This window comes from Gavialis gangeticus, unplaced genomic scaffold (genome assembly GCF_001723915.1).
Source record: "Gavialis gangeticus isolate Ggan-Ray unplaced genomic scaffold, GavGan_comp1, whole genome shotgun sequence".
NCBI lineage: Eukaryota > Metazoa > Chordata > Crocodylia > Gavialidae > Gavialis > Gavialis gangeticus.
In genome coordinates, this window is record NW_017728995.1 from 62,342,177 (window position 1) to 62,353,421 (window position 11,245).

Genomic DNA, 11,245 nt, shown 5'->3' on the forward strand with positions numbered 1-11,245 from the left:
TGTCCGGCGGCAGTGGGAAGTGACAGGCTGCTCCTGGAGAAACAGTCAGGTAGCAAAAATCAGCGTGAAGGATTAACCGAGAGAGCAGTTCGCTTGTTCTAAGCACGGCCCCTCGGTTGGAAAGGGAAGAAACCGGGATGCCATTTCTCTCAGCTGTTTGTTTCCAAGCCCCTCTGAGTCATAGGCATCAAGAGGTTTTCAACTGGATGACTGTGGCCCTTTCTGGTTTTAGGCACAGACCCAGCCATTATTTGGGCACAGGGCCATGTGTACTTCAGCAGAAGGGGTAGCCAGCTGCAGGATTGGGACACTTAGGAGGCAAAGCACCTGGGTTATTTCACTGGTCACAGCTGGAGTTGGAGTTAGCTCTTGCACCTTTTACTGTGGGTGGCTGGAAGCAGGAAGAGGATAGGGTAAGGACGGATGCTGTGGGTAAGCGTGAAATCCTGCCTCAGTACAAAGTCAGGTGGTGGAGGGCTGGTTATTACTGAGACTCAGCACCGGCACCCTTCCAAACCCAATCTTCTGGTAAATGGGCATTTCTGGGTGTGACTTTTCAGCTCAGTCTTGCTCTGGCTACCCTTTGCTATACTGCAGTTTTATAGGTGAGAGTTAACATTTGTGTGGTTAACAACACTGAAATGTCTATGCATCTAATTGGGGGACCCAACTGGGTAGCTTGGGGTGTTTTTACACATGCTCCAGAGGTGAGGGGCGCTTTAATTAGAGTAGCTCCGAGAGCCGCTCCAATGAAAGCTCCCGCAACGTCTTGTGTATCAGTGTCCTCGTGCTTCAAAATTGTGGTGGGGGCACTTTAACCAAAGCTCAGCCAACAAGCTGTAGTTAAAGCACCCCTGCTGCCATTTTGAAGAATGGGGACGCTGGTACATGAGATGCAGAAGCTGCTGGAGCACACTAATTAGCACGCTTCAGCAGACTCACTCCAGTCTGCTCTTACACACCGTAATTAAAGCATGTCAGAGCAGCCTCCCCACGCATCTACAGGCACCCTTGGGACTTAGCCTTGTAGCTGGACTGTTGCACCCACAAAGAGCCCTACAAGATCCAGCTCTTGATATATGGCCATTGCAGTTTTAATTATATTAACTCCTTGTCATTTTCTTTGCCCTCCAATAGCTGGAAATAGGGAAGGTTATTATAATTTTTTTTAAATCTGTTTTTGAGTATAGTATAAAGTTAAGGGAAGAGACATTGTAATTCTGGATCACTATTATGCTTACTGAGAAAAATGTTACTAGTGTGTATATCAGAGGAAGAAGAAGTATACATCCTCTTTAGCCTTGCTTATCGTTAATTCAGGTCTAGTGTTTACAGAACTCCATTATATTCTTGCTGTTAGATTTCTATGACTGAAAAATTTGTTCAGATCAATAATCAGTTTCTAATATTTTTTGATCCTGTATGTATATCAGTTGTATTTATGTAAAACTGACTTAAAGTGATTGCCACTTACTTTTGATTTTGTGAAACTCTGTTCTATAATTGTGGGGAAACTTTTTTTCAAATGTTGTTCGTTAACTGCAAATTCATAGATCTCATAGACATTAGAGCTGGAAGGGACCTCGCAAGATCATTGGGTCCAGCCCCCTGCCCAAGAGGCAGGAAGTCAGCTAGGGTCAAAGGATCCCAGCGAGATAGGATCCAAGTGTTTCATGAAAGTGTCCAGAGCAGGTGCTAGCACTACTTCTGGGGGGAGTCTATTCCAGGCCATGGAGACTCAGACAGTAAAGAAGTTTTTCCCTATGTTCAACCTAAAATGGTCTTCCATGAGTTTGTGACCATTAGACCTTGTCTTCCCTTGGGGTGCCCTGGTGAACGGATGTTCTCCCAGTTGCTGAGGCACACCCCTTATGTATTTATAGGCTGCCACCAAGTCACCCCTGAGCCTTTGCTTCTCCAGGTTGAGGAGTCCCATGGCTCTCAGCCTCTCCTCATAAGGCCTGCTCTTTTGTCCTCTAATCATGTGTGGGGCTCTTTTCTGGACTTTCAAGCTTTTCCACATCCTTTCTGAACTGCAGAGCCTAGAATTGAATGCAGTACTCCACCTGCGGCCTCACCAAGGCCAAGTAAAGTGGGAGGATGACTTCCTGGGTTTTGCTTGAGATGTATTGGTAGATGCAAGCCAGAATTTAGTTTGCTTTGCCAAGCTGTGGCATCACATTGGTAGCTCATGTTCATCTTGTGGTCAATCATGACCCCCAAGTCTCTTTCAGTCACGGTGGTAGTGAGTGTAGCACTGCTGAGCCTGTAAGTGTGATGTGAGTTTTTTCTCCCGAGGTGGAGAACCTGGCATTTCTCTGTGTTGAATGCCATCAGGTTTTTGATCTGACCATTTTACGAGCCTGTCAAGGTCAGCCTGGATCACCAGCCTATCCTCTCGGATGACTGCACTCCCCCATAGTTTGGTGTCATCAGCAAACTTGGCCAGTCCGCTTCTGACACCAGAGTCCAGATAATTTATAAATACATTAAAGAGTACAGGCCTGAGAAAGGAGCCCTGGGGGATGCCGCTGATCACCATGGACCACATTGATTCGGTTCCAATGACTATACCATATTTCATCTAAAAATGAAGCTTTGGGAGGCTCAGGGATGGACATTTAATTGTTTGGTACCTACATTACTCCCATTTACTTTCTACCTGGGTATCTAAGTAGAGAACAATTATATACATTTTACCTTGGTGCATAACATGAAATCATATACAAGGCACTGTAAAAATGCCAAGAGCTGGGATAGATACTGATGAGGATGACAACTACTAGAAATGTTTCTGTTGTCTCAGTAATCCCTGGTAGTGGTTCAGTGTGATTCCTGATAGTAATTCAACGAGACACATCCCTAGATGTATTGTAATATTTCTTCTTGAAAACAGTGCCCTCTTAAAATGATATAGTAGTTCTTAATTTATCAATAGTTCTTGTTCTTTCCCTCTTTTCTTCTAACAATTGATTTTTTTTTCTTTCTTAAGACAGTCTCATGTTGCTTTGAGTGACAGTTGCATCCTTGCCTCATCCTATACTCCCAACTCTTACTGACGTCAACAGAAGTTCATTGTTGGAACTCTCAACTCTCATTAACTGTCTCCCCAGATGGGGGCCCTGAGTACCACACAGGATTGTGCCCTAATAGACACAGTGGTGTTTCCAGGGTAAATGTCTCCCAGGAGGAGAGAGCTGAGGGGCTGCCTGTCCTTCCTTCCTTGCTTGCTTGTTTGCTTGCTTGCTTCCTTCCTCCCTTCCATCCTCTGTTTTGTTTTAAAGCTTTTAATACAACTAAAGCTTTGGAAGCTCTCATGAGTGATCCACAGGATCGAGTCCTAGCCTCTGCTGTTCAAATGCTCTGCTCTTCAACAGGCTTCCTTTGTGACTACCTCTACCTGTGTCTCCTAGGATAAGTTACTTAGTCTCTCAGTCTCTCACGCCTAAATCACCAAGTGGCAGTAACAACAAATCCCTACCTCCCTGGGGCACTGTGAGGATAAATACACTAAATGTTGTGAGGTACTCAGCCCACACTATTATAATAAGGGCTGTGTAAGTACATTAGCAGGGGGAAGAGGTTGGGCAGGAGACTTGTAGAGAAGAGAGGTTAAAATTATTCTTCCTCCCTGAAAAATACAGAACTGAACAAACTGACAATAAGTTCCAGGGCTTTATGCAGTGATTACGGACATGCAGTGCAAATATAGAAAGACTCTAGTGTAACTTTGTTCTTTCTGATTGCTCTAAGCTACATTTCTCTCCAGACTTCACATTAATAGTTTGCCACTTTAAATGTAAATAAAGAATATATAAAGAAATGCACAAGAATAAAAGCACTCTGCAGGTAATATAATTGAAGGGCTGTAACTTGAATATTTCATATGCTATCTTCCAGCAAATGCTAACTTTCCAGTGCTAGGGATTTCTGTGCCCAGTGCTAGCAGCAGCTATCTATTTTGCTGAAAAGGAATGCATTTGTTAGCCTGTTGGCACAGCAACCAAGCACTAGAGCATGTTGATCCTGGTTTCATTAAGTCCTGCAAAGATTTAAACAAGTACTTAATTTCATCACTCTTAGTGTCACCAGGACTGCTTGCAGTGCATAACAGTATGCACTTGCAAAAGTCTTTGCACGGTTAGGAGCTTTAGTGTGTAATATATTTTATGCCAGTAAGCCATCAGTGAAGCAGGATAGGAGCTTGCTTAGGACCCCTCACAAAGGACTCCAAGCAGGATTGGTCCCCCTGGCAAAATGGCTTAAGTACTAGGTGTAATTAAAATAGATTTATTTCTGAGTACATTTCACAGTTTAATATCTGTCTAGAAACTGTTCTTGACCTCCCAACCCTTCATAATTTTATGCTCTGCACAGTGGGAGCAGTTTTTTATATGAATAGTCCTGGACATAAGATAATTAGAATGGAAAAACTTACCTGTTAGCAGTTCGGGTTTTTTTCCATAGATTTTTGACTATACCATAATATAAGGGTCAGTTAATATGGAAGAACACAACACTGCAAGTAATGAGGTACATCATAGCATAGGGCATCTACAGTCCTATCAGAACAGTATCGTGGAGTCATAGAAAAATATGGTAGAACTGACCTCAAGAGGTCATCTAGTCTAGCCCCCAAGTGTTGGAAGTGCAAGTGTCTGTTACAGTAACACTGAAACTATGCTGCATTGTAAAACAACAGAAATATTTTTTCCCACTTACAAACTGGGTTCAAGTTGGATTAATTTAGCCCAACCTCTCCACTTTACTGTCCACTACAGCAGTATTTCAAATTATACCTCTTTGGCCTTACGTTGCAACAAGTAAATACTTGGGTTTAGGTACAAGGGGGTCTTAGAAGCATTTAAAGGCAACTGGTTTCTCACAGGGTGGCTTGGATTTAAATCAAACCAATTTAAATCACTGGTCAGGAAACCTTGATTTAACCCTTTATTTGTTTTACAAAAAGTGTGTTTTTGTTGTTGGATATCCTTTATTCATTTAACTTCTTGAAACTTTGCACTTTACAAAAAGTAAGGGCTTGACTTTGTACACAAACTTGCAGAGAGACAACAGGGCTGATGGGTGGGTAATCACGTCTGTTATCTCATTTCCATATACTGCTACCAAGGTTGTTATCTAAGGAGACAACAAATTCTCCCTGTGCCTGAAGAAGGGTGTTTGTGCCCAAAAGTTTGCAAAGAACAATTTCTCCAACTACTTAGTTGGTCTAATAAAAGATATCACATCTACCCAAAAAACCTTGTCTCCCTATGATCTCTGGAGAGACAAATCCACAGTTTGAGAACTGAAACTAAGCATCACAGAGATGCTCAGTGGGATCTTCTTCTAGACTGATTTTGATATATTTTTTAAAAACTGTTGATTTTTATCCATCCTGGTTTTTCATACTAATTTACAAGTTTAACAAATTGTAGCAGAAAAGTTGACCATGATGGAAATATGAAAAGCACTTTGATTCTAGCTGTTCTGTCTAATGCAGAGGTTCTGAAACTTTTTCTTATTGCACACCCCTACCAGATTTACCAGCTGCCTGCGTATCTCTATCCTCCCTCCCCCACAATATGTTTTGTGTACCCGTAGGGGTACATGTACCACAGTTTGGGAACCCTTGTTCTAGTGAATCCTATTAGGCCAGATAGATGGACTCCAGCCCTTTTAAAGCAAAACAGTCACAGTATTTGTGTGCTAACTTCACAAACCCTTCCCTTCGTATACATCCTATTTCATCCATTTTCATTACAATGCTTCCAAAGCCATAATGTGGTGGCTAAGCTATTGAGTGTCATGCAATGCAACTTCTTCCTGCACAGTGACTAACTTCTTATTCAGTTGTTGAAAAGCAAAAAAGGAATAAGAACTGTCCACTTGAAAAGTGCAAGTTCAAGAGCATAAATGCACCGTACAGAAAGGCACTGAAAAATTTGGTGATAGCAAAAGCCATAAAAGGTGAACCCTCTGCCTCTCTATTTAACATTAAACTGATCTTTTTTCCATTATGGCTTTTTTTGTTAGTTGGTAGCAGCAGTTCAGCAGGAACAGGAAGAAGGGGAAGTTTGGTAAAACTGAGTGAGTGGGGAAATGAGGGTGGCTATGTGACATACAAAGTGATGGGGATAAAATAGAGAAGTCCTTGGTGTCATGAGAACAATTTCAAAACTGCTGGCAAATGAATATGTCACTCTGTCACCTGCTAAAGCAGATGTTCTCAGGCTCACGTGCACAACCCCAGCTTTACAGTGGCAGCATTCATGTTGAATGTACTATTTTTGTCAATTCAGACTGACCTCAAAACTTACCTTTAATAATCAGACTACAGCAGTAATTGTGACTGGGTCTCCTGATACCCCTGGATAGTTTATCCCCATTCACTAATTTAAGATGGGCTGGAAAATCTTCATGCACCCTTGGCAGATCACTTTTCAGATGGTATTCACTGCTGCATCGTGTTCAAGGGGCCTACATGTCAGAGATGGGTTACTTGTGTGCACCTATCAGTTGGATGCACCTGGATGCTACAAGGGTCAAGGACCCTTAGAGAGTCTTCTTCCCGTTCTCTTGTTGCAAGATACTAAAGTCCTCCTATGGTGTTTCCCTTCTTTCTCTCCCTAGATTAAACAGAGATGGCATTTGTGAAGAGTGGATGGCTCCTGCGGCAGAGTGAGTGGTGAATCATTTGCCTGTTCTCGGTGCATATGCCAGCAGCATGTCTAACTCTTTCTTCTGGAAGAATCACAATGGAAAAATATTACCCAAGGATCTTATTTAAATGGGTCTCCAAGAATGTTGGGGATGGTCCTGCTTTGAGCAGGTGGCTGGACTAGATGACATCCTGAGGTCCCTTCCAACCCTAATTTTCTACGATTCTATGTTCTCAAGGACCAAAGAAAATGACCTATCTTAATAACGCCCCCCCCCCCCGATCCCTGGGATTGTATAACAGTCTGGACCCTACAGATCGAAGGGACCACCTTTCCCTTATGTCCCATCTCAATCCCTAAGGTTGACTGAAAGTAACCTCCTGCAAGTACAAAATGCACCAAATTTAATTGGTACAAACATGTCGGAAGTCATTTTCAGCAGTAGTACCCTCTGCTCCAGAATGTCTTCCCCATTGTGGCCTGCAAAAATTTGAACCTGGATATCTTCCAAAAGTGCTGCAAGACCTTTATATGTGTAACGTTAAACTGAGGAATTTTTGTTCTATACATATTATTTAATATTTTACCTGCTTTTATAAGTTTATTTTTCCTTTTTTTAGTCTACATGGCCTTGAGCCTTGTATTGGGAAATGTAGCATATAAATCTAATAAATAAATAAATAATGGAAATGTCATTCTTGAGGGTTTGGTAGCCTCAAGCATTGGGCTGTATGCTTAAAGTAAATTGCATTAGTGACCTTCATCTTTAAATAAGAAACACTGGGCCCAGCTTTACAATGCTTGCCCTTTCATTGTTTTTAAGCTGGGATTTCCTTATGCAAAACCTATTAACAGAGAGTTTTGGGGAACTTAGAATACCCTGTTTCCAGAATCAAAGTGAAAAGCTTTTTTGGTCATTTTTTCCTAAATGGATAATAACATTTTGCAGTCAGTGTCCTCAAAATAACTTTGTTCTTTCAGGTACTATTTTACGGCGTTGGAAGAAGAACTGGTTTGACCTGTGGTCAGATGGTCATTTAATATTCTATGATGATCACAATCGGCATGACATAGAGGATAAAATCCACATGCGAGTTCACTGCATCAACATCAGAGTGGGAAATGAATGCCGAGGTAGTATGTGTGGGCTTTGATTTTTTTTTTTTTTTTTAAAGCTGTTCTCTAGCTAGGTCTGTTTTTTTTTGTAATCCTGCTGGAAAACTAAGGAAGTAAAAATGATCTGAAAATGCATTCTTTCAGTTCCAGGTGTCACTGTAATGACTAAAGAGAGTGTTTCTTTCTCTTTTTTTAATGTGGTGTTCCTAAGTATTAGAATGTGATAGAGCATCTCAGAGTTTGTTGCAGTTCTATAAAACAAATGGAGCAATGATAATCTTCTAGCAAGTCATACTGGTTAGAAGGGAGGTGAGATAGGTTGCTACCTACCTGTAACCAACTGATGATCCTAATACAGTGCACTTCCGTTAGATATGGAGGAGTTGGAAATGACTTGAGGCTGGGATTGGTGGGGGAGGCAAGAGAACAAGACAAGAGAATCATCCTTCTGCAGCCAAAATACTATCAATCATATTTATAGCATGTATTATTTTGTTATAGGGTCCATCACTGAAAAGTGATGCCTTTCCAAAGGCACCTTTCCTCAAATCCTAACACAGTCTTAACTGGCAGTGTGTGAAGTGGTGTGAGGATGTGCTAGTGTATTTTTACCATGCAAATATGGTCTCAGACTAGGGTTCCTGTGGGGGATCTAGTAAATGAATCTTCCTCCTGAGAGTCTCCCTATGACTCTCCCTATGCCTGAAGAAGGGTGCCTGTGGCCAAAAGCTTGTAAAGAACAATTTTTCCAACTATTCAGTTGGTTTAATAAAGATATCACATTTACCCAAATAACCTCATCTACCTATGTCCTTAAACCAACATAGCTACAACCAACACTCTTTATAATTTAATGTGTTTATCTCTCTTAACCAGCTGAAGCTTCAGTATAAATGACATGTGGTGTGCAGGGCTGTTGTATCTCTCTCAAACCACAGAACTGCTGGGGAGAACTGCTCTGAAGAGTTGCCATCTGTGCTTTCAAATACTGATTTCAGATGAAGGAAGGAAACCAATTTGAAAATTAAACCTGGTCTCTGACAAGGGATCCTTAGCACTACAGTGACACAAATAAACTGTGTGTGTTTGACTGTGTTCTTTTTTTTTTTTTTTTTTTTACCTTTTGGGGCAAGGAAGAGCTGTACATGTGATTTTTGTCTCTAGTGGAACTTTCAGTCTCAACATGCTGCAGACAAGAACAGTGGGAGTGGAGCTGGTTAGATGGCGATCTTCCCTAAGAGCATTCCATTTGTAGCCAGTCCAAGCTGTATTATCTTTTTCCTGACCTGGTGGGACCTCTGGGAGATTAACACTTCTATAACTGAAGCTTCTTGCTGTGCTCAAAAGTAGCTTGATGGATTAAAAACACTGGATTTAGAGCCCTCAAGGAGCAAAAGATTTAAGATTGTTTGTTTTCCAAAGTATCAATTTTTTTGCCTCTCTTTCGCTTTTTCCTGGATCAGATTTCCAGCCTCCAGAGGGGAAGCCAAGAGACTGCTTACTGCAGATTGTTTGCCGTGATGGGAAAACAGTTAACCTCTGTGCAGAAAGTGGAGATGACTGCTTGTGAGTTTCCCCAAAAATGTTTTCAACTGCTTCCCTTCTTTCCTGCTGTCTTACCTTTGGTTGTGTTGCAATTCCAAACAGCCAGTGCATATAGTATTCTCCTCCTTTCCTGTGCCAATAAAGGCAATTCCTACATTGGGTTGGTATTTTATAGAAACTTAATTTACCTAGTGAGGAAATTACAGCTTCTGTGTAGCTCTATACATGTCAAACTAGCTGCATTATCTAAAACAATAAAAAGTAAAGGAATTTCATTAGGGCTACTGGGAGACAAGATGATTCATGGAATTTAACTTGGCGTAGTTTAGGAAAAAGTCCCAGCTCTTCTGGACTTCCTTCATGATAATGTATACTGAGGAGGAAAATGTTCTTTTAATTGGGCTCTCTTAATTGAGCCAGCCTCTTGTAGAGCCTTTCCTTCCTAAGTCACAGTTTGGGAAAGACAGGGTTATGGGACCCAGAGCCTGTCCTTCTTTTCAGTTTACGATCTTAACAGTGCCCTGCCTTCAGCTTGGCTGCAGGTCTCCTTCCTCTTCATTCCTGGCCCTTTATTTGTTGTCTCTTGTATTGAGTATGCAAGCCTCCAGAACAGCCCATGTTGTTCCGAACATAGGCCTAACATCTTCTTTATATGATAACTATGTGCATATATCCTAGTATAGTATTAGCCTACCCCTCTAAGAACTTGGGTAGACATTTCCAAATTATTTGCCTGCTGAAATTTGGCTTTTATGATACCTTTTCAGTGTCAACTCTTTTTCATAATCTTAAAATAAATACCAAATATTTTTATTCAATTAAATGATGTTTCTTGCAGGGCATGGAAAATTGCTCTCCAGGATGCCAGAACAAACGCAGTAAGTATGTGGTGAATATGAAGAAACATGCCCGAGTGTCAGTTAGTAGCCTAGCAGCTCATTTTGTGTTTCCTTCAAGAGCTCATTTGACTACTGTGCTTTATCCCTCTATGGCTTGGCCAGAAAGGGGGTATGACTATTACAGATCTGGTACCCACAAATCTGGGAAAGATGGGTTGTATGACAAAGCCTGGTGGCTTAAAGGGAAAGAGCAATGCACTGGATCAACACAGCATTTCTGTTGCAAGGCCTGTCCAAAGTGGCATTGTTAAAGGTTGGCAGGAATGTGCTTCTCTCATGGAGATGGGAGAGTGAGGATTGGAGCTGTGGCCAATGATGAAATGTTTTGTAACTGGTAAAGATATGTTTTCTGACTTTCTCAACTTTTGCTGCCTATTGGTAGTAATCCACAAGGAAGCCATGTGTGTACATGTGTGTAGGGAGGCCTCTAGCTTTAATGAGCAACTCATGTAGCAGATGCAAAATTTGCCTTTGCATTGTACATTTTTGCAGAAATCATGCTGTATAGGGCTAACTATAGGACATGAGCAAAAATGGTTCATATTGTGTAATAAATAAATACATGTATAAAAGCACATTGCAGGCATGAGGTGTAGCTTTTTCCAACTAGTGCTGTATCTATGAATCCAGAGGGCGCATCTACACATGAAATTAATGCTCAGAAAGCTCACTGCACAGTAAAATAATATGCAATAAGCTTCCTTTGAGCACACATCTACACATTCACTCTTCAGGAGCAAATTTGGTCCTGATGAGAGCAGTTCAGGGCAGGGATACTTTTGCCCTGCTCTGTAATTATATGGTAGCCAAGGAGAGCTCTAGGCTCCCCTGGGTGCCAGCCCCAGGCTGGCAGGGGGCACTGCTGTCATGCCTGGGCTCTGGGAGTGGGGGGAAATGTCCTGCCTCCAAGGCAGCTGCCTCCCACCATGCATCCTTGCCTCGGGCAGTTGCCTGCTGACTAACCCTCACTGATCATTGAGCTGGGCTGAGACAATGTTCCACTGCCCCGGAAGCAAGCAGCTC

At 41.8% G+C, this 11,245-nt stretch overlaps 1 protein-coding gene across 1 annotated transcript in view; it reads left to right on the forward strand.

The window, feature by feature from the left end:
• The window catches only part of PLEKHB2 (pleckstrin homology domain containing B2), a 45,135-nt gene that overhangs the window by 10,542 nt on the left and 23,348 nt on the right, over nt 1-11,245 (forward strand). Inside the window, exons 2-6 of the mRNA XM_019503709.1 lie at nt 233-413; nt 6,634-6,681; nt 7,644-7,796; nt 9,242-9,344; nt 10,162-10,201. Of these exons, the coding sequence (XP_019359254.1) occupies nt 6,645-6,681; nt 7,644-7,796; nt 9,242-9,344; nt 10,162-10,201 (333 nt within the window). The 5' untranslated portion in view covers nt 233-413; nt 6,634-6,644. The remainder of the gene's footprint in view (nt 1-232; nt 414-6,633; nt 6,682-7,643; nt 7,797-9,241; nt 9,345-10,161; nt 10,202-11,245) is intronic.